This window comes from Macadamia integrifolia, chromosome 6, assembly GCF_013358625.1.
Source record: "Macadamia integrifolia cultivar HAES 741 chromosome 6, SCU_Mint_v3, whole genome shotgun sequence".
Classification (NCBI taxonomy): domain Eukaryota; kingdom Viridiplantae; phylum Streptophyta; class Magnoliopsida; order Proteales; family Proteaceae; genus Macadamia; species Macadamia integrifolia.
The window spans coordinates 506,492-534,490 of NC_056562.1; the positions used below are offsets into that span (position 1 = coordinate 506,492).

The 27,999-nt window shown below is 38.7% G+C and overlaps 1 protein-coding gene across 1 annotated transcript in view; it reads left to right on the top strand.

Annotated features, from left to right (window-relative positions):
- Positions 1-7,880: 7,880 nt before the first annotated feature.
- The window catches only part of LOC122082466 (2-oxoglutarate and iron-dependent oxygenase domain-containing protein CP2-like), a 34,736-nt gene continuing 14,617 nt past the window's right edge, over positions 7,881-27,999 (top strand). The window contains exons 1-7 of the mRNA XM_042650056.1: positions 7,881-8,309; positions 15,288-15,335; positions 16,673-16,849; positions 16,973-17,123; positions 17,262-17,348; positions 19,369-19,493; positions 24,573-24,691. Of these exons, the coding sequence (XP_042505990.1) occupies positions 8,028-8,309; positions 15,288-15,335; positions 16,673-16,849; positions 16,973-17,123; positions 17,262-17,348; positions 19,369-19,493; positions 24,573-24,691 (989 nt within the window). The 5' untranslated portion in view covers positions 7,881-8,027. The remainder of the gene's footprint in view (positions 8,310-15,287; positions 15,336-16,672; positions 16,850-16,972; positions 17,124-17,261; positions 17,349-19,368; positions 19,494-24,572; positions 24,692-27,999) is intronic.

Genomic DNA, 27,999 nt, shown 5'->3' on the forward strand with positions numbered 1-27,999 from the left:
TCTACATTCAACTTGACTGATGTCATAGGGGAAGCCAAAACGTGGGAAGTAGAGCTCGTAGCCTTGCAACAATGGGATTGATATTAAACACCTGCAAAATAATATTATCCCTCATAGACAGGCACTTACTAAAATCAGATGGAAGAGAGATCTCATGCACTCATTTTTTCAGCCTTTCTATGATCAACTTAGCCGTGCGGGCACCCTTCCCATCCCTACGGTTGTTCCTTTCTAGCCACAACTCCCAAACTATGTGATAATTCTTTAATGAAATCACACGCACCCTTAAACCTTAGATTGCTAAAATAAAATTATACTCCTAATGTCATGGTTTGGAATAAAATCTACATTCAATAATCTTCCAAAATAATTCCGAACCTTTTTAGCCATCCCACCCGCCATTAAACAATGAGTGGCCAATTGTCTCTAAGGGCTCTTGCAACAAAGACACTTGAAAACTAAGGGGATACCAATATAGATCAATGAATCATCAGTTGGGATCTTACCATTGAGAATTTGCCAATAAAATAAGTCAATCTTAGATGGAAGGAAGAGATTCCACAGCCATTTAGAGTATGAGACCGTAGTGAAATGAGCGCGAACCACACTCCAAACTGACTTGGTAGAAAATCTACCATCCGAAGATGGCGTCCACATCAATCGGTCCTCTCTAGCAGATAATCTAACATTACAAATGAGAATATTTTCCCTGATCTCCTGGGAATCAATTACATCCAGCACATTAAGATCCCAACCACCATCGGCATTAATTACGTCCTTAACTTGGGTATTTAGGTTCACATGCAAAGCACCATCTACAAAATCAATAATTGGGCCCACACCCAACTAATTATCCAGCCAAAAGTTCACCTCATCCCGGCCAATTAACCATTTAGATTTCGATAAAACAAGCTCTTTCAAGGCTAAAGCTTTTTTCCAAGACCTCGATCCCACTGCGTTGAAGTTAGCTAACGTAATATGCTCACCTTTTAAAAACTTGGCCTTAAACAGAGAGCTCCACTGCGAATTCTCTTAAATGATACGCCACAATCCCTTAAGCCGCATGGATGAATTGACATCCTCCAGTAGACGAATGCCAAGGCCGCCCTCTTCCAAAGGCCTACAAATCTTTTGCCAATTTACCTAATGGTGACGCTTATCATGATCTGTCGAACCCTATAGGAATTCCGAGTAAATTCTCTGGAATCTTTTTTATAACCGATTTAGGAACATCTAAACATAAAAAAAATTTCAATTGGCATAGAGGCAATGACATGCTTAAGAAGAACAAATCTTCCTCCAGGCGAAAGAACATTCCCTTTCCAACCTGCCACTTTACTTTTAACCGTTGCAAGCAACTCATCAAAAAAAAAAAACTCACTTTTTGCCTTCCAGAGTAGAGAGGAGCCCCCAAGTAAGTAATGGGCAAGTACTTTCGCACATAGCCAATGACATCACTAACCATTTTCACACGGACCTCTAAACTTTTGAACCAATAATGAAACAACTTTTTTTATGATTCACCAACTGCCCCAAAAAGTTTTCATATCTACTAATAAAACCCATGTATTGCTTCAGAGAGTCCTTCAATCCCCTAGTAAAAATGATTGTATCATCGGCAAACAAACTATGAGATATCCCCGAGCACCCTTCAGGAGATTAAAATAAGTCACACAACCTTATTCCAACAACACCGTCAGACCCCTGCTCAAGACTTCTTCCACCAAAATGAACAAGCTAGGTGATAAATAATCCCCTTGCCTGAGACCTCTAGATGATTTAAAAAAGCCATATGGGCCTCCATCCATGACAACAAAAAACCAACATTTCTCCAGCGTTTTCATGATTAAATCAATCCAAAGGGAAGAGAAATCAAATTTACAAAGCACTTTATAAAGGAAGCTCCACTCTAAACGATTATAGGCATTGGCCATATCAAGTTTCAAAATTAGGTTGCCACCATTTGATTTTATATTAATGTCCTGCGCTACTTCCTGCACAAGTGCAATATTATCATGAATGCATCTGCCTTGAACAAACGCACATTTTTCTTCTGAAATCAACAAAGGAAGAACAGTAGACAATCTAGTAGATATAATTTTAGCAAGACTTTATAAAAAAAAGTTGCAGAGATTTATAGGCCTAAAATCCGACATAAGCTCAGGACAGTCCTTCTTTGGGATGAGAATGAGATGAGATGACATATAATTCCTAGACACAAACCCCTAATGAAGAAATCATTGACAGTCGCTGGAATGTCCTTGCACACCACGTCCCAACAATAAGTGAAAAAAAATCTCAGATAAACCATTAGGTCCAGAAGCACTCTCTTTGGAAAAAGGAAAAAATACCACTTTCACCTCTTCCATGGTCGACACGAGAATAAGACTTGTATTCAAATTATCAGATATCAGTGCAAAAATGTAATCAAGAAGACTTTCATCCCGAAGGCTAGGTTGAGATGAGAAAATATTCGAAAAATGATGAACTGCCTTAGCTTTCACCTCCTCCGCTCCAGTGATCCACACTTGTTTTTTTCCACCTAACATTCACAATTGCATGGAAGAAACTCGTGTTTCTATCTCTTGCTTGGAGTGATTTGACTCTGAATTTTTGCTTCTAAAATATTTCCTCTTGGAGAAGATTTCTCTGAAGAATAGCGTGAGAATTTTGGAGAGCACACTTTGATGTTTCACTAGGATTCAAATCATAATCCGCTTTAGCCTGACTAACCTCATCATTTGCATTGCGAACGTTTTGGTGAATATTACCAAAACGAATTTTTATTCAAAGTTTTAAGGCAAACCCGAGGATCCTTTAGCTTAAAAAATAGAACATGTAGAGGCGACCCATAGACCGATCGAACCCAAACTTCCTTCATAGTATTTAAAAACTCAGGGTGAGATACCCACATTTCTTATAATTTAAATAATGACATCCTGGCTGCCAATGTTATCGCAACCTCAACCCAAATAGGATCATGATCAAAGCAGGTTTTATTGAGGTGGCGAATATGACAAAGAGGATATTGAGCCATCCAAAGACAATTATATAGGACCCGATCCAAACGAGCTTTCAGCAGACGATGCCCTTCTTGGTTTTTAAACCATGTGAAAGCATTGCCCTAATAACCTGCATCGACCAGTGCAGCTTCATTCACAAATCTACTAAACTCCTCCATCAATTGAGAACAAGGAGGCCGCCATCCCACCTTCTCCGATGGAGCCAAAATAGCATTATAATATGTATCAACCAAAAAGTGGTATGTTTTTAATTATGCCCATGGGCCGACTGATACAAGCATCAATACCGATACCTCAAATGAGTTCGTGTCATGGTTTGAGGAATTGGATCGTAACGGTCAAGATCAATCCTACTTAGCCTTGATGGATCTCAATTCTTGGCCATATTGTATTGGTGGATCCGTATAGATGAAGGGTAAATTAGGCAAAAAAATAATTCGTTAGTTGAAAGTAAAGGTATTTTCTGTCCACTTCTGGCCAATCTGGATCAATATTGAAAAAATATTGGCTCGTCCTGTGATACCTTGCTTTCTAAACCCGATCCAATTACCCAATTAGTTCGGTTTGGTCTTGCAAGACCTGTACCCGAGCAAGCTGAGTCGGGTACCCTATTGAACATGATGGCAAGGGTGACCCTAAACTCAAGTTGGCCATATGAGTTGGAGTTAGTGCCTAGTGAAGTCCACGTGCCCAAGTCATGCACTTGCATGTATCACAAGGCCATGTACACACAATAGAGGTACATAGCCATATTTTATGTTAAGTACACATTTTGATCAATTACCGAGAGTGAAATACGTGTTGGAGCCGAGCCCCATCGAAATCCTAATTATTTGGCGAAGTATCGACCGACTAATGGGTGGTCACAGGTGGGTTGGACCCACCAATGTGACCTACCACTATGGTCATTAGATATTTTAACCAGGTATAAATAGCATTTATTACTTTTATTTTCCCTCATTTATTGCTTTACAGGGTGGGTGAGAAAAGTAAAGAAGAGAGAGAAACAAAGGAAATAGAAGGGAAGAAGAAGGAAGAAAAGGGGAAGAGGTGCTCGTAGTGCGACGCCGATGTTGAATCTTTTGATTTCAGCACTGAAAAAGTGATCATCGCCTTGGGATCTACGATTTGAGGTGAGTAAATGCTATTTTTTCATAAACCCTCAAGAAACCCTAAGTGAAATCCTATGATTCGGGTAGGAATCCTTTAGATCATATTAATCCCACTTGAGAATATGAATCTAAAGTTTAATGAAGGACCTACATGTTGTTTTGAAGGTTTTAGGGGAAGAAATCGTAAGATTTGAAAGGCATTTGGTGATTTCTTAAGCTAAATAAGAGATTTGGGGTTTTTGAAGTTGTTCTTGAGCAAATAGGTAAGATTCATGCTTGAGACTTTGAATCAATCCTAGATCTAGATTAGAATCACAATATGAGACCTTAGATGTGTGGAAAATGCGGTTGAATCGGCCCCTTGTGGTTTTCTCAAGGTAGGATGAAGAATGGAAGTGAACATCAAAATTTCAGTTCTAAGTGGTGGGTGCCTTGGAAGTGGTTGGACCCACCAATCTGGAGCCCACCTATCCTGGTTGGGCTTCTGGCTTGATCGGTGAGTAAGGATCGGTGGGCACTTGGCCCGTCACTCCAGGTAGAGCCCCTGGGTCGAGCCGCGAGCAAGGCCCTGTGGGTACTTGGCCCACCGATTGACCTACCAATCCGACCCATCGAGTTTCGATTGGGCCCGAATTTGTCAGGCAGCCTCCTATGGTGATTCTAAATGCATTGAGATCATCGTATTCTGTTGGTTGTAAACCTGGAGTGAGATATACTAAATTCAACATTTTTATGATAGGTTTTACTAGAAACTTACGTCACCACACGTCGAATCTTCCTCATACCAAGGGTGAACGTTGTACACATATAAGTAAGTGGAAAGAGGACGTTGACTTTGTTTTTGGAGTGTTTTTGCATAATTCTATCATTTTTATAGACCAGCCATGTCATCACTATATTGCTGCGTGTATACTAGTCAATCACGAATGCCAATTGCATGCATTGTTTTGTGCATTATGAAATTCATTTATTCGTTATATTGTGACTTTAAATAGATAAATGTTTATCCTTTCTTTGAGATATGAGATGGATGATTTTAAATTATTGAATGTGATGTATTGCTAGACTAGATGCCATAGTCGTCTTGAAAATGAATGCATTGGTGGATCATGGAATGGGACGCGGTGGCACTATGTAGTCTTACTATCTCTTATAGAAGAATACGGTTAGAAATGACATATCCTTGTGCTACGACATTTCCCAATAGGTGTTTAGGTGTTGGGTATATCACTGGGGGAAAGCCCGAGGTTGTGTACCAACGATGGCGGTTATAAGTACGCTCGGCCGATCACTAGGATGGTCGGCAACTTTGGTGATATAATCAGAGGGTGAATCGTACTACTTTTACTTTAATGTAGGGTAAGACTCATTTTACTTTAATGCAGGGCAATGCCCATTTTACTTTAATGTCGTTGAGGAACAACAATTTACTTTTCGATACTGACGGCTGGCTTTCTCCGACAACCCTATGGGCTTATCACGGGATGGAGTTCGAGACTCGTACCCAGGGCATACGCTCACTGTGGTTGTGATTAATACATAACCTATGACTTAGAAATGTTGCTTAGGTGGTTTACGATAATAAAAATGGACTTGCATGCATATAAGGTTCATTTGTATTGCGAATGATTGCTTGGTCTTTCTTTTCACTTGCTGAGCTAGTGAGCTCATCCTATGTGCACACCATTTGTAGATGATCTTGCAGGTTACCTGATTGAAGAGATAGAGCCGGGACCCATGGTAGAGTTTTCAGCTGAGGATTGGTGGGTCCTTGAAGATCTTGGGCACTGGGCCAAGTGCCTGTGCGAGAGTTATGTTGCAGGACAACAGCATTGATACCTACTCGGGATTCTTTTTGATTATTTTGTGATGTTACCCCTTTTGTGCTCTGGATGTCTAATTTATAATTTTTGTGTATATATCACGCCTACAAGCACACATGTAAATGTATTATATAATACAATTTGGATATCAAGAGTATTGGGGTATTTACAAGTATATATATGTAAGACTTTCGTTGAAATACATAATTTGCTTTCTTTAGTTGTGTGTATGCTGTGTAGTGGCTACTACGTTAGATGATTCTGATGGGTTTTGGGTTAACATGTGTTAGCCTAGTCATCGGTCCTGTTCTTTGTGAACGGGATGTGACATGTCCAATCCCATTCCCAATATCGAGTTCTCAAACCTTGATATGGATCTCGACTAAATGAGGGTCCATCATCCATTGGGGATCAAATCCTCACTAATTCGTGGTCAAAATGAAGGTCTGACCCGTGTCAAACCCCAATGGATGGTGGATCCCCATGTGGAGATGGCAACCTCTACCCGACGTGAGTAGTTGATCTGGAGAGTTATGAATTCAAACCCTAAAGACATCCCAATCAAGGTTTAAGTACATTGCCAAAAACCTGATTAATAAACTTGTCAAGCTCAAGCTTAGCCTATTTATAATTGATCGTTCCCGATTATGAGTGAAATATGGCCGATTTTTTAAAACCACAACCCAACCCTGAGTTCTCAAAAGTCAACCCATGCCCAACCCAAACCTATCGAATTTATGACCAGGCTAGGCCGCAACCCTATCGAGCTTATGCCAACCCAACTTAGTCTTAATTGTTTACATGATTCGACTGGGTTGGGCCTAATTAGCTTTGATCTTTGTAAGGGTCAGACTAACACTAATTGACCCTATTTTTACATCCGAGGTCAGGGTCACATTAGAGAAGTATATCGAATATTGGAAGCAGTTGTAACTTTTTTTTTTTTCTCGATAAAGTTAGAAACTCCATATAAATTAGGTATAAGAATCAATGATCTATATTTCATTATTTGGAATAAAAATGGTAGGATAATAGCTCTAAATTATATTATATAAATCAAGGTTAAACTCAAGGACCGGGTTGGCCCGGGTTGAGCTATGCTTAGGCCTTAACATAGGCCTTGCCCAACCCCAACCTAAGGTTCAACATTTTTCACCCTAACCCACCCTTAGGGTCATAAATACTAGCCTATGCCTTGTTAGGGCTCAAGACGAATTTAGGCTGCCAGGGCCAAATTTATACCCATATTCCTAGTGCACAATGTAAGCCCGATGGTCATCCGACTGACATGACCGTTTACAAGCTTGACTTAGCTCGACCGTTTATAAGGTATATATTGATTTTTGGGGTAGAATAAAGTATATATTGATATTTTTATTACTTATTGGATGTAATTAAGTGTAAATTTTTCCTAAATTATAGATAATTTATATATGTTTTTTAAATCCAAGACAATTAAGCCTGTCTAAGGCTTTAATAAGGCACTAGCTAGTTCAAGACTTGATTAATAGAAGTCTGATCAAGTCCAACTGAGACCAACTCATTACATAAATGGATAGATTACATGCAAGCCAAAGACCTACTAGGTCCGACCGGTTGACACCCTTAAATTATCGTTTGGCACGATAATTTGCTTTTCTATTTTTAGATTTTAAACTCGGTATCAGGGATGGTATCAGTCACAAAAACCCTACATTCGCTGCTCCATAAATGGTCCGAATTGGTGTCAGTTACAGCCGTTTCCGATCCGAATTGGCCGATCCGACAGATCCGATTCAGATTTTTATAGCGCTCAGATAGCGCTTACAGGAACTTCCTGGTTTTTTTTTAACCCTAACATCATCCCAAGAAAACCATCTATCCCTGACCTGAATCTCTCAAAACCCTGGCACTTATACCCGAATTCCGTAAACGAAGATTTCTTTACTCTTTTGTTTGGTAAGAAAGCGAAGATTACTTTACATTCCTTCGTAAAATGCTCTACAAATCAGTCATTAGCATCAGTTAGTTCGCTCTGGTTCGACCTTGTTGTCAATTATCTCTCCTTAATCTTGTCATACGATCGTTCCATGGACCGAAGAGAAGATTATCAGGCTGGCAACGGCAACGGCAATGGAGCTGTCGTCGCCTTGAGTCGCCCTTTGATGGCTAGCCAGAGACTTCGGTTGAGTCCAAGCACCGAGCATATTCCAGAGAACTATGATGATCTTCAATTGGAGTTTAGTCCTTCTGTTTTCAGCTCGCTTGAGCGATACCTACCTCCGAGCATGTTGAGTGCTTCGCGAAACGCTAAGATTCAGTACATGAGAGAAATATTGGCGCGGTATTTGCCCGAGGGAGAGCGGATCAGAGTAAAGCTTTGAGATCCCTTATATTTCATGTTTCTAAAAGCGTTTTGTGTTTCTGTTCATTGTCCGATTAAAGTTATGAACTTTTTTTTTTTTATCTGTCTTCTGAACTTTTTTTTTTTTTGAACGAATTACTGTGGAAGTTCTGTTTAGCTCTTATTTCATCTGTTTGTCCTTTTCAATTCGGTAAAGGAGCTCATTGTAATAGCAAAACTGAGCCTTGAATGACTAGTTCATTGTAATAGCAAAACTGAGCCTTGAATGACTCTGTTTAATACTAGTGCTGTGTTCTGAAAGTGAGGTGTTATAAGTAAAATGGAGTGGTCATTGCTGATAAGTTGCAGATGACTAGGTACCTTAATTTCCGGTGAGGGCAATTGGTATTGAGATCTGAGGTTTACAGTTTGTTTACTTTCTCCATTATTTTATTTATTGTTTGCCCTTGCATTGACTATGCATTTTAATTCATATTCATTCTCACCTCAAAGAAAAGGTCTCAGATCCGTTCAATTAGATAATTAAGTAATTATTCGTTTTAATTTGCACTTTGTAGAGGTTGGTTGGAAGAGTTTTGGTAGATAATTATGCAGTTGGGGGGGGGGGGGGCACACCAGGCAACACGGCACCCACCTAGGTGTGTAGTATATGACTATATGTACTATGGCAATGAGATAATTATGTTAGTAATGGCTTAATATGAGAAACCAACATAAAATAAACAGAGCATATGATATAATATAAACATATTCATAAAAAACAAAACAATAAGCATAAATCAACATAAACTCATGAAGTGTTAACAGGGCATGCTGTCACCTTGAACTCAAGAAAGAGCCTAGGCGCCTAAGCGACGCCTTGATAACTATGGTGAATTTAATACACATCCCTCTCAGGACCTCGTATAGGATAGGACAAGCAGTGGGTAATGACACACTTTTTTTGTTTCTTTGATAGGAAACTTCAAAAGAGTTTTAATCCAAAAGCTTAAGAAAATGCTATAATTTACCGTGGCTGCCACTATGTTATAGTTCACTTTAGCATGTATGGATTCAGTATCAGTTCTTTATATTGTTAACTTTTCTGAAATGCTTATAAAAAATCTCTTGAATAGAAAGAAAGTCAGCATATTAAAACCTCTTCACAAATATTTACATATCCTCCACATAATTATTTATTCAACATCAATCATATAAATAATAAATTAGGAAATCTACATCCACCAAATCAGTTGTTGCAAAAAAATAAAAGACAAAAAAAGTAGAGGTCACAAATGTTTAAGTTGGACAAGTCTCATGTCACGATATCAATTCCTTTAGACTTTTAGCGACTGCATCTTCTCAGTATGTCACCTGAGTGCTATTGTAGGTTATCTGTTATGATTTCTAAGAAGACATTGATAGCTGGTCCACTGCTGACAACTTTAGATTCAATGCTTGATGATTTTGGGTTGAATCACAAATCGTGGTAGTTGGTAAGATATGTGCAAGAACTCTTTCCTAATATTTAGCTATATCATTATAATACATTGAATTGTATGCTACCATGGCTTGCCAATTGGGTCTATGAAAGCAAGTTTCATCCTCGGTCATTGCAGTGAGGGGCTGAGGGCATGCTCACCTTACCATCAAAGCTGCTGCTCCCCTTCTGCAGCACTGTTCTATTAGATGACAACCTATGTTTTGAAGATTCATTTCTTGGCCACAATTGCCCAGAATTAGGCGGACCTTTGAGAGAACTTTTCCACTGCCACGTCCTCAAATTCCAAAGTTCTGTGTTAAATTCTTCTTTAATTTGCGTGGTGCAACCTTGAAAGCCATCTTCATCATGTGGCTTCAAAGATCTACAGTCCTGCTAAACTTCCATTTAATTTCAGCTCCGTTCTTGGCTTCCTGCCTTTGTATTCTCCTCTTCTTTTACACCGAGGGCTTCCATTAAGAAAAAAGATGAAAATCTTCAATAAGGACTCAAGCTACAATGTTTCTCCTTTCCATGCAAAGTTTAACCCTGAATGTGATCCATATTATGGTTATCTCAATTGTCGACCATGAAATTGAGGGTTTTTGAATTTTCTGTGAAAGGAAGTCTGGCAGAAAATTAGGTTAAAAACTTTTCAGGAACTCTCTAAGCTGAATCTAATTATAGTTTAATCTCAGTGGACTTGTATAGGTTTGTGAATCTAAGGCATATAACAAAATTTTCATTGGGTGATAGTCATCATGGGAAACTGTCTGACCTTTGAACTCTCACTTTAACCAGCTTTGGTGGATCTTGCCTGGCTTGTATGTAGCTGAGCATTTGTAGTCAAGTGCCTTGCGGAAACTGTGTTGTGTTCCAAGTCAGTGGAATAGAGGCGGTGGATTGGAGATCTAGAGTCCCCTTTCCAGGACTTCAGGGTTATATTTTTATGCAGCAGTTTTGGTTAGATATGACAATTTATTGGAAAGAAGAAGGATGACACTAGAGATGAGAACAATAATGTCCAAATGGATGTAAAATATAGATATGTGACCTGTGGAAAATGTATCGATATTATCATCCTAGTTTAAGCTCATTTATGGTTATTTATTATTGGTATCTACTATCTAGTGGAAAAGACATGTTCACCGAGTGATGCAGATCCGAGTTTCAAAAATCAGAATCCGATCGCTTATGGGCCCATTCAACTGTGCAAAAACTCAAATCTAAGGTCTAATGGCAATTTGGTAATAAATCAGGGTTTTGAAAGGGGTTGTTAGGCATGTGAGGAGAAGGTATATAAAGGGGATTATTATTTATTGTTTGGGGGTAAACTAGGAAGCAAGATAAGCTAAAGGGACATGTGGGGTTATAGATAAAAGAGATGGGCAATAGGGGAAATCAACAAATAAAGTAATTATGACAAGAGGAAAGGCTTTAAGACTTATAAGGAACCGTAAGGAAAGAAGAATCTTCTTCTTCCTTGCTTCACAAAATTGTGGCGGAAAGACTAGCCAGGCTTAGTAATGCAGGAGTAGATTACAAGTAACTAACTCCACAGTTTATAACCCCAAACAATACAAATAGGGGTAAGAAACAAAGAAATAATACCATCAAATAAATCCCCAAGGATACAATACCCATATAGGAGCAAAATCAGCCCAAAACCTAACCCGATAGGAGAGAGAAAGACCTGTTATAGAGCTGGAGAGAGAGAGGTGCGGCCAGTGCTATAGGAGTCCGATTGAGTTGCACTCTTGGGCGTAGATAGTCCCTAGGAAGGGTACAAAAACCCCCAAAGTTGAGAGGATTCTGACGGCTGGTTGTGAAGTTACAAGCTTTCTTGATTTTCTGACCTAGGAGAGAAAACTGAGAAGAACCTTCAAGAACAGCAGCTGAATGCTTCCAACAGTGAGTAAGTAAGGATCGTGGGGCCCTTATGAGGCCTGGAATACCCTAATTAAAGACCTGACTGAACAGAGTACAGAAGAGAGAAAGAGAGGAGATCGATCTCTCTCCTATTCCCACTAGGATTGCTGATCGGTTCTGATTTCTGGAGACTTTTATCAAAATCTGAACTATACCTTTTGAATGTTACAGCAAATAAAATAAAAAAGAAGAATAAAACAAATGGGGGGTTGAGAAGGGTGAATGGGAAAAAAGGAAGTGGCTATCTTAGCTTGGGCTTCTCACCCATAGCTATCTTAGCTGTTTTAAGCGTTTAGTTGCAAACTTTTTTTTATAAATGCAAACTTTCTTTTATAAATGCAAACTTTCTTTCATTCAAATCTCCCCAATAATGGGACATATGCCTCTCTATTTATAAAGGGGAAGTTTACAATCATACTAATACTAGGAGCTAGTTTCCCAATAGGACTAGACACTCCTACTACAACTAGGAATTCAAGATAGGACTAGGACTTGACTTTATGACTCCAACATGGAGTAGGACTAACTAACTAATAGTCCATATAGGACTTTACAACCAATTAATGGCCTAATGGGCCTTTATTGAATTAGATTGCAACTAATTAAACTAATGAATAAAATCCCGTTTTCCTACCTTCTACCTATATTTTAGGCCCATTAAAGTGGCCAATTTCAAAGAAAACCCATGGGGTCAAAGGCCCAACACATACATAACACAACCCAAGTCTTATTTGCAATAAAATAAGCCCAAGTGACTTATCTACATCACTTAGGTACTTAGATCTCTTTTAATGTTTGTCTGTCGAGTCTAAAATTCTAGGCGAAGGATCTTAGGGAGGAAGTCTACCAAACCCACCAGGGAGCTGCTCAGATCAACAGGCTAGAATGATGTGGGAAGCTCCTGAAACTGAAGCTGGCAATAGATGTTGCTAGAACTCAGTTGCAGGTTTTGCTCCTCACCACAGAAAGGGTCTTTGGGGCTGAAGTTCTAGGGTTCAGGTCGCCTAGGCTAGAGGTCCTCACGCCCTAAATCTCAGGCTCATCTAAGGGGGTATCAATGGAGATCGACTGCAACAATCAGGGCTGCTAGAACTACCCAGAAACAGGGATGGTATAGAGGGAAAGAAAGATAGAGAGAGAAAGAGAGTTTGCACAGGGGGGATGGAAGAAGGTCACACGACTAATTAAAACCACCAAGGTTTTAACCAAATAATCGATTCATCATTCAACATTGCAATCCCCATCGGTTACATTGGTATAAATAACAAAATAAAAACCAACATGAAAGGAAACCTACTCTAATTGGAAACTGTAATTAATGGAAACTAATTGGAAACTACATCCTAACAGCTATCTCCTACTTAAGTAAACAAATTAAAATATTGAATGTAATCCTAAAATAGAAGTAAATAAATCCTAAAGATCCTAATAGCTTTGGTTCACCCATACGGATTTGGATCGGTCCAAGGCTGTGCGTCTGCATCACTAAGGGAGCTGACATGACTCAGGTGGATCTCTTTGACGAGGCATGAAGTATTAGCCTGCAAAACATTACGGTCACTCTCATTTTCCTTGAAAGGTGCATTGGATTTGCTCAAACAGTGATTCCATTACTTTTTTATCTCAATAGCGGGTTATAGTTTATTGTAGGGCTTCCTTCTTAGTAGTCTGTTAGTTCTTTGTGAATTGTGAGTGAAGATTTCTAGGCTTTCTCCAACAATCGGTGATTGTATTTTCCCAAAAGTTGCTACAAATTGGCAGGTGGCTATGTGTCAACCTTGCGAGTTTATCTTGGACAGTTAGTAATGTGGATCTGGGTTCCTAAAACTGGAATCGGATCGCTTATGGGCCCACTCAAGAGTTAATAACTCAAATATTAAAGAATAATGGCAGTTCTGTAATTAATCTCAAATTCCCAGGAAGGGTGGCAGTTTTGTAATTAACCATAATCTAAGAAGGGTCAATATGACATGAAAGACTAAGGAACATAACAGGGTTTTGATTTATTGACTAAGGGTATAACAGGAGCTGAAGTTGAACTAAAGACAAAAGGATTAAAGGCATGAGAGGGGGGTTTATGCAGATAAGGCTGCATTACCTGGTTGGAGCAACATGACTGGCTTTGGAAGCCAATAGCCAAGAAGAACCGGTCCAACCCAGGTTTTTAGTCCAACAAGGGTTGGAAGTAGTTTGGTTTAATATTATGTCTTTTATTTTCCTATGTTTGTTTTTGGATAGGATACGTAGGAGATAGAGAAGTAGGAGTCTGTTTCAGTTTTAGAGTCTAAGTAGGAGTCTTGTTATTTTCTCTTTAAAAACTTGCATATACTCAATGTTGGGGACAGAGTGAATTTATTTCAATTAGTTGAATTTGTGTTCTGTGTGACCCCTTTCCCCCCTGCTATTTTGATTTTCCCTCTCCTCCCTAAGGCCCTCCATCAGGGGGTAGTATGGGAAATAGGGTTTAATTAAAGGAACACAAAACATGGGACAAATCAGTTGTCCCTTACCTTGAGCCCAAAGCCATGGCGGAAAACTCAGAACCTTGCGGAAGAGAAATCGATGGCAGCCCTTGGAATCATACTCAAACGACACTGAAATTCCAAGATTAAGAATCGCCCAGACCTATGGAACTGAACCAGCAGCAACAAATCCCGGATTTAAGTGCAGGTCGAGTTATATGCTTCTGGTACTGAAACCAGCGGTAGTTGCAGACCTGCAATTCACAGCAGAAGCTATTTCAGGGATGATATTTTCGGGTTCGTATTGCCTATGGGAGCTCTACCCTTGACCCAAACTACCAGGCCCGATGGATTGCTCCTCTAGCAAGATTTGCATACCCTTTTCTGTTGGTAGGGAAACAGTTGCAGGGAATAAAGAGCAGAAGAAGATAAGAAGAGAAGATGGGTATCGCTGGAAGAAGAAGACAAGGGAGAGATAAACACAAGGGCCAGCAGGCCAAGCCACACCCGCCAGGGTAGAAATTCCACTAAAAAATTTCTTTCAATTCCAAAAACTAATCTCGATAATCGTTTTACAGCAATTTAAAGAACTCATAGCATAAAATTGGAAAGCAATTAAAAGATAGAAACTAATCTAAAATAGAAACTAACTAATTGCAGAGGAAACCCTATGTATCTACTTCTAAAACAATTTAGAAAATCAAATAATCTAAGATTCTTTTCCCTATTATCAACTATCAACCCTTGCCAGACCAGAAAATCGGTTTGGGTTGGTTGTGTCTTGGCTTAGGTCTCCATAGTGGGTCAGTTCGGTCAAGCCAAGCCAAGGCATTTGCATCAGTTAGTTCTTTTTGTCTGCGCATAGAGGTTTGGATGCTAAATATTGGAGTTTTTTTTTTTTTTGGGAATAAATACTTGTGTCTAATAGTCAAAACTTGTACTCTTTTACTTTGCGTATCTTTAGTTTGATCTTTGTTCAGTGACTCCCATTTGTTCATGGGGCAAGGAAAAAGAAAAAAAAAAAGAAAAGAAACAAATGACGTGGATCTTAGAATGATAGGTATATTTTCTTTAAAATGGAACAAAATAACTTCTGGACAAGGTATGTGACATTCTTTGCCATTTTTTTTGTCAGGTTCAGAGGCATAGAGAACACCGGCAGAGGATAATATCAAGTTACCAGGTACATTTTATAGGAATCTTTTTTTGGGTTGTGTTTCTTACTAGTGGATTGCCATTACAACTGGGATCCGGAGAAATCTTATTAAAATTTCTGCACTGAGTTAAGGGCCCTTTAGAGAGGAAAGGGAACTTAGGGAGAAATCAGAGTAGCAAGAGAGAAAACAAATTCTTCATTAATTCCTCAAATCTACGGTATCTACCTTCTACTGTCCATTGGTTACACACACACACACACACACATATGCTAAACAAGGAAATAGGTCCTAGAAGGAAACAAACAAACCAGCTAACTCCTAACACTGCTACATATGCTACCACTTTGAATGTAGAAGACATGAAATAAACTAATAAATTATTCCTGACCCTTGTTGGACTGGGTCTTCATGTCTATTGGCTTCCACAGCCGGTCATGGTGGAGTCAAATGCATCTGCATCAGAGAGAAAGAGTGTGTGTGTGTGTTGGGGGGGGGGAACACATACATGCACGGTCGGTATTGGTCCAACATGTTATACAATATAAACTCAGAGCCATACCAGTTCTGAACTGATGTAACCTTGTAGTAGGGATAATCAGAATGTAAAGTCAAACCAGTGGCAAAAGTGAGGACTTTCAAAACTGACTTGAAAATGGGAAGTGAAAACTAGCAGTGAATATTGAGAAGTGATTGCTTCCCCATATTGTGCCATGCTTCCCCGCAACTGTGCCCAGGATAACTCAGAAGACAAAATAACCAACTGCCAGAGACCAAAACGCAATCAGCAACCACTGCATCTATAACTATACTACCCTATGGAATTTATTATGCTGGTTAAGAGAATGACGCCCCGTTTTGGATACATCACTGTAGCTACCACTTGTACTTGCATCTATATCATGTCAGATCAAACCTTATTTTGGAATCTAACATAGTTTGGTGCTTTGCTCCTTTTGTGAGTGTTGAGTCCAGTTGATTGACCCCCTTCCAATGTGCAGTGCAGGAAGTTAATAAGTGGCCAATTTCAATTGAGTGTTATAAGTTTACTTCATGGGGTGATAATCATTGGCTTTTTCTGTTGACTTGTTGACAAACATACTATCATTATTTTGTTGGGAAGTTTAAATGGTTTGGCTATAGTTGATGGGATTAGGTCTTGTTGAATGGAGTACAATATCCTAATAAAGCTTGTTATTTTTCTGGAGAAAAATATGAAGGAAAAAAAATCCTAATAATGCATGTCATTTTTTCTGGAGAAAAACTGGACTTCTCTTGGTATTTCAAATTATAGTTTTTTAGATGTTGACTAACTAGCTTGTGGAAGTTGTGGACTTATTCTTTTTCTTTTTCCCATCCTGCACAGCCTTTATATAGAGAGCTATACACTTTAAACCCAGGAAAGTTCTTTGCCCAATCATTTATCAAAGCAGTTGGTGATAATACAGAGGAGAGCTTAAGAAGTATAATATCAGAACCCTCGCCAGGAGTTTATACCTTTGAAATGCTTCAGCCAAGCTTTTGTGAATTGTTGTTATCTGAGGTATATGAGCTATCCTTATATGGGGTATTGGACATGGTATATTTAACTTTACTTTGTAGTTTTAGGTTTTAAGAATCTGTTCTTCGTTTAAGCTCCTTTAACTGAGATTTTCTGATCCCCTAGGTGGATAATTTTGAAAAGTGGGTTCGTGAATCCAAAGTCACAATCATGCGTCCAAACACTATGAATAAATATGGTGCTGTTCTTGATGATTTTGGCCTGGAAACCATGCTTGATAAGCTCATGGATGACTTCATTCGCCCTATGTCTAGAGGTGATATATTTTGCTCAAAGTGAGCTTCTCAGTTCAGTATATTTGACACAAGATAAATCTTCTGATACCTGTGCATGAATTCTGGACTTCTCTCACTCTCACTCTCTCTCTTTCTCTTCTTATTTTTTGGTCGTGCAGTGTTCTTTCCTGAAGTTGGTGGATCCACGCTTGATTCTCATCATGGCTTTGTTGTTGAATATGGAAAGGATAGGGATGTTGACCTGGGTAAGTGCCTACCAAATCTTAAAATCAAAACAGGGAAAAAATTGCTGTAACCTGGCATGAGTCTGGCTTTTGGAGGGTCTTGGGAACATGGTTCAAATTTCACTATGAAGGTGATTTTGCCCCTATTAAATTGAAATATTTTGTTGAATTTGGAGAATCTGGTAAATTTATTGAAATTCGGAGAATTGTGGAGAAATCTCCATAATTTTCCATGAAACCATGAGGGAGACATCTGGAAATGATTAGCTGCCAGGAAAACCATCTAAGGTGGTTTTATGGTATACAAACTTAAGTAGATAGTTGTTGTTTAGGTTTTGACTGGTATAAAGAAATAGTGAAATGCGGCACATTAAGCTTTAAAACTCACAAGAACCCATGGTATACAATTACATTCTTTTCATCTGTTTTGGGTTCGATTTTTTTTTCTTACATATTATTAAATCATAAAAAAATAAAATAATTACTTAAAACTCAATAAAAAAAACTTTTGGAGTGGAAAATATAATGGCCACTGACTGGTGTTGTAACATAATATGATGTATTTTGTCATCTAGATGTTTTTCATTATCTTCTTCTTCTTTTTTTTTTTTTGCATGCAAATTTGTGAAAGAGCTGAACAATTATTTTTGGCCAATTTTCTTTATTTTGGTCTATGTAATTAATTTTTTGATAGAAAGTTCAAGGGACCCAAATCAGGTTGTAGATTGGCCTATTGTTAGTTAACATATAATTATATTAGTGTTAGAAGGAATCTTGAAATTTTTTGGGAAAAATGAGTTCTATGCAAATTTCCCCTCTTTCTATCACCAAATCCATGCAGAACCATCTATCTTACTTTGCAACGTTACTCTCTTCATGCATTTGAGTTTGAAGCATACATCTGGAAGAAAATGACTTATTTTTGAGACTGACCTCTGTCTGTAAGCAAAGCCCCGAAACCACTAATATTTTTCAAATATTCTTGTTCATGATCGCAAAGAGTTAATTGAGGAGGGAAAAATCGGATTTTCATCATTTTTTTTAATGGACTGAAATAGGGTTTGGAGATGATTTTTCTGATCTTGGCAGTTTTTCGATGGAAGAGGTCAAAAGGCGAGGAAATTTGGCATTTTACTGATTGGACTGCATTTTTTGGTTGAAATGCCAAAGCAACACGACACAATTTTGCCATTTCGATGGAAGTCTTATGTCCATTTTTCTTTTATTTAAGTTGTACAGTTAAATGGAAATATTGGCCATTGCACCAATCAATGACCCTTCTTTCGTAGACCTTCCATTTCTCAGTAATGCTATTGGAGTCATTATGCTGCTACACATTTTCAATTGCTAAGTAAAGTGTCTTCTGACTTCTGAGTGTGTCAATAATGCAATTGTAGTAGGGCCTGCCTAAAATCTTCTTCGTGAAGCAACTTTTTTTTGTTTTATTTTTTTTCCGGATGGATAAAAAGAAAATATATTGAGAGAGGATGACAAGGAGAAACTATTGGGACTCTTGTTTCGTTTTTTTTTTTTTTAATTGTTTTGGGAGTTTGTATTAAACTTTTGTTTGGGCCATTGTAATTTGATTCTCATCTTGAGTTGATAAAATCCATTTGTTGCATAACACAAAAAAGAGAAAAAAAAAGGGGAAGGCGGGGGGGGGGGGCGGGGGGCGGGGGGTGGGGGGAAGAGAGGAGAAACTATTATATTTTAAATTTGTAGGGTTTGAGGCAAATCCCACAGGCTGCGGTGTTAACTATTTTGTAGGGGCTTGAGGGGGTCTTCTTTTAGTTCTCTGATTGAATATGATTGGAATGTAGCTAAGGCTGCTTTACTGCTTTTTATTTGATGGCATGCTGAGATATGGAACTATTGCTACTGGTCCACACCTCTTTCTGCCCTCTGCTTCTGCCTTTTCATCTCTCTTTCCCCCTGCTTTTCTTTTCTATATTTATTTTTAGAATATTTTACCTTGGAAAGTCTGAAGGCAAAAATCATAACTTTCTTTCTCTCCTGAGCCACAACAGTTTTGTATTTGTAGGTTTCCATGTGGATGACTCAGAAGTAACTTTGAATGTGTGCTTGGGTAAGCAGTTTTCTGGTGGAGAACTGTTCTTTCGAGGCGTTCGATGTGATAACCATGTAAACACAGAGACTCAACCTGAGGTATGATAGTATTTTAGGTTGATTACTATTCGGCTTATTGAGTTAATCAATCTTCTGGTTGTTCACACTTCAAGGTGAGTTCCCTCCCCCCTGTTGTAGCAGTCATGCCATCTCAAAGAAATCTGTTATAGACAATTCTCATGCGTCTATTTCTTCCCTCTTTTTAGATTGACAATAAGAATCTCGGCTTGTTTATGAAATTGAGTTGGAGAGAATTTTAGTAGTCCAATGGCCAATTGAAAGGAAAAGTGATGGCGATCTGGGGTCAAGATACTCTATTTGGGTTTGCTCCCGACAGAGACACAACCAGGGGGAGGGATCTGGTTTGAAGGCAAGATCTCCCTCATGAAAATCTCAATTGACTTGGGGCTTTGGGTTTGAATTGCAATCAAAGATTCCCTGCAACCAAGTACAATTGAACTCAGCTTCCCAACTTTCAGCAGATTCTTCTGCAATCTGCTGTTCTGCCATCGCAGCTGCTGTGGCCGTGGCAGCGGCAGCCGGCTTATGCTGCTGCTGCTACCGTTTAACTATGGTTGCAGCTGTGGATGTGGCTGCATAAGTGTTTTCTTGGTGTGAATCAGTGATGTAGATAAGTCACTTGGGCTTATTTTATTGCAAATAAGCCTTGGATTGTGTTATGTATGTGTTGGGCCTTTGATCCCATGGGTTTTCTTTGAAATGTGCCACTTTAATAGGCCTAAAATATGGGTAGAAGGTAGGAAAACGGGATTTTATTCATTAGTTTAATTAGTTGCTATTTAATTTAATAAAGGCCCATTAGGCCATTAGTTGGTTGTAAAGTCCTATATAGACTATCCGTTTGTTAGTCCTACTTCATGTTGGAGTCATAAAGTCAAGTCCTAATCCTATTTTGAATTCCTAGTTGTAGTAGGAGTGTCTAGTCCTATTGGGAAACTAGCTCCTAGTATTAGTATGATTGTAAACTTCCCCTCTATAAATAGAGATGCATATATACCATTATTGGGGAGATTTGAATGAAAGAAAGTTTGCATTTATGAAAGAAAGTTTGCAACTAAATGTTTAAAACAGCTGAGATAGCTGTGGGTGAGAAGCCCAGGCTGAGATAGCCACTTCCTTTATTCTCTTTCACCCTTCTCAATCTCCCATCTGTTTTATTCTTCTTTTTTATTTTATTTGCTGTAACATTCAAGAGGTATAGTTCAGATTTTGATAAAAGTCTATAGAAATCAGAACCGATCAACAATCCTAGCGGGAATAGGAGAGAGATCGATCTCCCCTCTTTCTCTCTTCTGTAATCTGTTTAGCCAGGTTTTCAATTAGGGTAATCCATGCCTCATAAGGGTCCTACGATCCTTACCTAGTCACTGTTGGAAGCATTCAACTGCTGTTCTTGAAGGTTCTTCTCAGTTTTCTCTCCTAGGTCAGAAAATCAAGAAAGCTTGTAACGTCACAACCAGACGTCAGAATCCTCTCAACTTTGGGGGTTTTTGTACCCTCCTTAGGGACTATCTACACCCAAGAGTGCAGCTCAATCGGACTCCCACAAACCTGGCCGCACCTTTCTCTCTCCAGCTCTATAGAAGGTTTTTCTCTCTCCTACCGGGTTGGGTTTTGGGTTGGTTTTGCTCCTATATGGGTATTGTATCCTTGGCGGTTTATTTGATGGTATTATTTCTTTATTTCTTGTTCCTATTTGTATTGTTTGGGGTTATAAACTGCAGAGTTAGTTATTTGTAATCTACTCCTGCATTAAGTGGTATCTCCTCTCTTTCTCTCTTCTGTACTTTGTTCAGCTAGGTCTTCAATCAGGGTAATCTAGGCCTCATAAGGGTCCCACGATCCTTACCTAGTCACTGTTGGAAGCATTCAGTTGCTATTCTTGAAGGTTCTTCTTAGTTTTCTCTCATAGGTCAGAAAATCAAGAAAGCTTGTAACTTCACAACCAGCCGTCAGAATCCTCTCAACTTTGGGGGTTTTTGTACCCTTCATAGGGACTATCTACGCCCAATAGTGCAACTCAATCGGACTCTTATAGCCCTGGCCGCACCTCTCTCTCCAGCTCTATAACAGGTCTTTCTCTCTCCTATCGGGTTAGGTTTTGGGCTGGTTTTGCTCCTATATGGGTATTGTATCCTTGGAGATTTATTTGATGGTATTATTTCTTTGTTTCTTACTTGTACTTGTATTGTTTGGGGTTATAAACTGCGGAGTTAGTTACTTGTAATCTACTCTTGCATTAAGTGGTATTAGAGCTACGATTGAAGATAGCTCCAAACAATCTATCAGGGCCTAACCGAAGATGGTTCTATCAGTTCGTTACTTCGCTGGACAAAGGGATACATTCTACATCCTTGATTGGTTAGATTTTCTAGAGGAATATTTTGACTACTATAACTTGACAGAGACACAAAAGCTTCAAGTTGTTTGCTTCCGGTTGATTGGTCATGCTAGTGATTGGTGGAGAGTCCATGAAAAGCGACTCCGAGTTTGAGGACATGAGCCTAAGACTTGGGAAGAGATGAAGTACCAGTTAGTGACACAATACCTCCCTGTATATTTTCAAAGAAGGCTCTTCCCTCCACAGGATTTCCATCATAATACATCTACTGCTGCCCAATCTAATGATTAGCCACGTTATTTTCATGGGGAATTCCTTGAATGGATGCGTGAATTGGTTATGTACTTTGATAACTACAACTTAACAGAGACACAAAAACGCCAATATGCATGTTCCCAGATGAGTGATTGTGTTCGAATGCAATGGAGAGTCCGTGAAAGGCAACTTAAAGCTCAAGAATGTAAACCTAAAACGTGGGACGAGATGCAGTATGAGTTGGCAGGCATGTACTTATCTGAACATGAATGAAACATGTACTTCCTTCCACCAGATGTCCAAAGGCCACCCACACTTGACAATAATATGAAGGAATCATCGGCCTCTATTGCGAATGAGCAACAAGAGAAGACACCTCTGACCAGTGAACTAGAGTCAAAAGTTGAGGTTAGTGTTAAAAGTTTTTCAGCTATTCCTATTGTTGAGGAAGAACTAGTCATTGATGTTCCCATCAACGAGACTCATGTGGGAGAAGTAGAAAGCAACAAGATTACCACAATGGACAATGAGGTTGAGACTAGAGAACTTGACACTTCAACAACTATGATGATTGTGAACAGCCAAGAGGAAGATCCTAAGGAGTTCAAGAGTGAAGTTGTGTTTGAACCATTAATGGAACCATTAGGAACCACCAGGTAGATGAACCAAAAGTGCTTTGTGCTGCATTGAAGTTAGAAGAGCTCAAAGGCGCATACCCTATGGATACATCCAAAGATGTTGAAGTTGAGCATGTGGAGTTTGTCATCCCATTAAAGTATCTTGAAGATCAAGCTCCTCACATTCTAGACTACATCTTTATCATCAAAGAACTACCGGAATTTTTCTACGGCTTGAAGAGGGACGTGCACTATGATATAATCACTCTCACACTCTACAAAATTCGAGGACGAATTTTTTCTAAGAGAGGGCGAGTTGATGTAGATGAGTCACTTGAGCTTATTTTATTGCAAATAAGCCTTGGGTTGTGTTATGTATGTGTTGGGTCTTTGATCCCATGGGTTTTCTTTGAAATAGGTCACTTTAATGAGCCAAAAGTATGGGTAGAGGTAAGAAAACGAGATTTTATTCATTAGTTTAATTAATTGCTATTTAATTTAATAAAGGCCCATTAGGCCATTAGTTGGTTGTAAAGTCCTATACGGACTATCTGTTTGTTAGTCCTACTCTATGTTGGAGTCATAAAGTCAAGTTCTAGTCCTATTTTGAATTCCTAGTTGTAGTAGGAGTGTCTAGTCCTATTGGGAAACTAGCTTCTAGTATTAGTATGATTGTGAATTTCCCCTCTATAAATAGAAATGCATATGTACCATTATTGGGGAGATTTGAATGAAAGAAAGTTTGCATTTATGAAAGAAAGTTTGTAACTAAATGCTTAGAACAACTGAGATAGCTGTGGGTGAGAAGCCCAGGCTGAGATAGCCACTTCCTTTATTCTCTTTCACCCTTCTCAATCCCTCATATGTTTTATTCTTCTTTTTTATTTTATTTGCTGTAACATTCAAGAGGTGTAGTTCAGATTTTGATAAAAGTCTCCAGGAATCAGAACCGATTAGCAATCCTAGTGGGAATAGGAGAGAGATTGATCTCCTCTCTCTCTCTTCTGTACTCTGTTCAGCCTGGTCTTTAATTAGGGCATTTTAGGCCTCATAAGGGTCCCACGATCCTTACCTAGTTACTGTTGGAAGCATTCAGCTGCTGTTTTTAAAGGTTCTTCTTAGTTTTCTCTTCTAGGTTAGAAAATTAAGAAACCTTGTAACGTCACAACCAGCTGTCAGAATCCTCCCAACTTTGGTTGTTTTTGTACCCTCCCTAGGGACTATCTACGCCAAAGAGTGCAACTCAATCGGACTCCTACAGCCGTGGCCGCACTTCTCTCTCTCCGGCTCTATAACAAGTCTTTCTCTCTCCTATCGGGTTAGATTTTGGGTTGGTTTTGCTCCTATATGAGTATTGTATCCTTGGGGATTTATTTGATTGTATTATTTCTTTGTTTTCTGGTCTTATTTGTATTGTTTGGGGTTATAAACTGAGGAGTTAATTACTTGTAATCTACTCCTGCATTAATCAGCCTGTCTTGGGATGTCTTGACTGAGATGGGTGAGACGCCTGAGACTCTGTTTCTTCCATATTGCATCGTTGGTGTCATACTGACATCCCTCAACTCCATACATGTTAACCTGCTATGGACAATACTTTTCAAGATTGAATACAATGGATAGAAGCTTATGAACTGGCGGGATGTTTTAGGTATTCCAGATTGGCTATTGACATTACTTATCAAGAGAAAATTTGAAGTGTTCCTATCATCAAATCATGTATAATGCAATTTGAAAATCAAGATTAGAGTCAATTTGGATTTTTATGATTCTAAATGGTTATGATATGTTGAGCCTGTTCCTCATTGGTTACTTCTCCTGCTAGGTTGTTACTATTTGTGGTTGTACACTATTGATTGAGCTCAGTCTTTGCTACTTTACTAGGAAATCTTAGACTACTTCCATGTTCCGGGAAAAGCTGTGCTTCATCGCGGTCGCCACCGGCATGGTGCCAGGGCCACAACTGTTGGGCATAGGATCAACTTACTTCTATGGTGCCGAAGGTATGTACCTCATGTATTCTTTTGTTATCTACGATATCTTTAGTTGTGTGCGCATGTCCTCTCTCTCTAGTTAATGGATAGATCAATCCATTTTTATTCCTGAGCTTATTAGTGTTATGTCACTTGGATTCGAACCTGTTGCTTACTGTTCACTTTCGTCTGCAGTTTGTGCCTTGATTAATTGTTAGTCTTTGGGCCAATGCTGCCCCCTTAGAGGGGGGAGGGGGCGTAGGGTCATCTATTATATGGTCTTCTCACTTTCTTCTTCTATTTTTTGCCTCTGTCATTGTTCCATTTCTGTATCTCTCATCTGCTTCAAAGTAATAAAATTCTTTTCATGCCTATAAAAATTGTTTGTTAGTAATGAAACAAAAACTTTTATAATTGTGCATCCTCCGTGTAATGAAACTGGGTACTATCTTTAAAACCCTCCACACACACACACAATAAAAAAAGTATTTTCATTATCTTGGATAAATATGAACAAAACTATCTCATAAAAGTTTGTTAGTGATGGACAAAATTTAGTGAGCTTCTAGACCGCTATCATGTCTGAAAGCTCTTCCTGCTTTCAACTTCCTTCAGGCTCCGTCTGGTTGCAAGAGAATGAAAATGAAAGGAAGGAAGATTATTATAAATTAGAAATAAAATTTGTAATGATGATGGGGTAACCAGCTTAAAATCTTACAAAATATGGTAATTAAACATTTGAACTTAAAAATAAAAAATTACTATAATTGGTAATTGTTTGAATTAGATACACAATCATTGCTTGTAATAATTACAAACATTTCCATTATCCTTTTGTTTTAATTTCATTTATTTTCCAACCAGATGGAGCCTAAAGTTTTCTTTACCTTAGATATTCCAATTTTACGAATTATCTATGGTTTGTAATGCAGTGCTAACCCCTAACTATTGATGGCCAATAGGAGGGTCAACTTGTGACTGGATCACTGGAAAAGGGACAAAACCAGATTTAAGAGAAAACTTATCACTGTTGTTAAAACAAACCAGATAGGCAAATGTGCAGTACTAATCTCGAACCAGTATGAATCCAATTGGAGATCGGCTTGCGAGGGGATCAAAAGAATAAGGACATACCTGATTTCAAGAGAGAATCAATAACAGAATAAAGACAACTCTACTTTGGCCAAGGTTCGATGGACAGATTCTTGAATATGAAGGAATCCTATCGTGATTAGGACTCTAGATCAAAAATCCAGGATTGCAGAGTTTGATGACAGATTTTACAAGTTGTGAAATCAGATTTCAGACCAGGAATTAAGCAGAAATTTACTCCTGTTCTTAAAAATCAGTACTTAAAATTGAGGTTAGAAACCAGAAAATAGAAAAGAAACAAGATTTGAAAACACGTGTTTGCAGTAAAATTTCAAGTATCATTTAGGATTTTGGGTTTAAAATCTGAATGGAATTGAGAACTAGATACAGAAATTCAGAATTGTAAACTGAAGAAGAATAGAGCAGAATTTCAGAAACTGAACTTGTAGTCAATGGAGAAGAAGAGAAGAGGACGATGTAATCAAGAATCCTACCTGATTTGCAGGGATAGAATCTCACCAGTACAATAGTACCCCAACCTGGAATCCCACCAAAGTTCACTGCTGAATCTTAGAGCAGTTGAACACCCATGAATCCCACAAGAGTAAGCACACCAGATTCCAACAGATGCAAGAGTCTCACAGACCAAAACAAAGAAAAAGTCAAAATTTGTGTGCAGAGCTGTAGCCTCTATGCCTTATATAAAAGACTCAAAGTAGGTTAAACTAAGTTTAAAACTCCTACTGACAATAGCTTGCTGTGGAGGTAGTGTTAAACTGACTAATCCTGCATAAAATAGAGGAAAGCAGCGTAAAACAAGGCTGGACTCAGAGACCTATGACAGCCTAACTAAAATTCTTTAATGTTAGGGACATGCCCACACTCTTAGACTTGGTTTTGATGATAACAAACATATGAAGGTATTTCACAATTTGCCTTCAAGTATTGTTTTGTAGAGACTTTGATGAATGAAAGGAAGAAATGAAGATTGAAGTCATCAAATGAGGAGTATCAACAAGTTGGTATCATTACTTGAAGAAGGTATCAGATAGTATCAGACTTTATAAGATCAAGACCTCAAAGTATCAAAGCTTGAAGTGAATTGAAGTACATGGAAGAAATCAAGCATGCAAGGTCAACATGAAGACTCTTGAGGACCAACTACAAGATGAATAGAAGACCTTATGTGTAGCTCAATGTAATAGTGCACACACCATACACAAACACTATACTGCGGCTCATAAGCATGCACTAAATATTGCATTCTTTAGTTCATATTAATTTAGAATGACCTTAGGATGTACTTTGACCATGTGTAAAGACCTACAAGCAGTTAGGAACATGCTCGGAATGACATGGCTTAGGAAATTGCTGAGAAAATAGAAATGACCCTGTTCAAGGAATTTTGGTCAACCTTAAAATGGGTTTTAGAAGATGCTCCCTTCATGAAAGTTGTAGAAATTTGAGTTACAAATCCAACGCCCTTGGAATCAGGTCAATCCGATGTTAGACCAGAAAGTTACGGCCAAAATACTGACAAAATGTTAGATTTTCAGAACCTTGTCAAATTGGGTCTGGCTGAGCCTGCGGGCAGTCGACTGGCACCTAATCGGACAATGTGTCCGGTCTAGCCGGTGCCAGTCCGGCTGGTTTACAACTGGCTCTAACGGCTAGTTTTATGCAACGGCTCTTTGGCGGTCGACCTCGACCGGTAGACCCAAATAGTGACCGTTTGAGTGAGATTTTTTTGCCTATTTTAGCACCCTATTCTCACATATAAATACCTCTAATACTACTCATTAATTAACAATTAATCCTAACCTTGAAGGAGCATTATTTGAGCATTAGAAGTGAGACTGGTCTATACCATCTCTTGAGTTCAAGTTCTTCATTTTACATTCAAAAGGAACCCAAGGTTATTTACAAATCTTCATCTATATCTTGATATTTACATTGCAAGCATCAAAAAGACTTCAAAGGTGCATTCTTTTATAAAATCGCATTTCATTCACGCATCACACAAGAGGTAACTCTAAACCTTTTTATTCCATTTTAAATTTGTTTTGTCCAAGAGTTGAGTTAACTCTAGAATTCGACACCTTATTTACACATTGATCTAGACCGTACTTAGACAAGTGTGTAGGACCCTCTCATCCTTAAGAGATTGTTAGGACTCTCTCATCCTTGAGAGATTGTAAAGGACCCTCTCATCCTTAAGAGATTATAACGACCCTCTCATCCTTAAG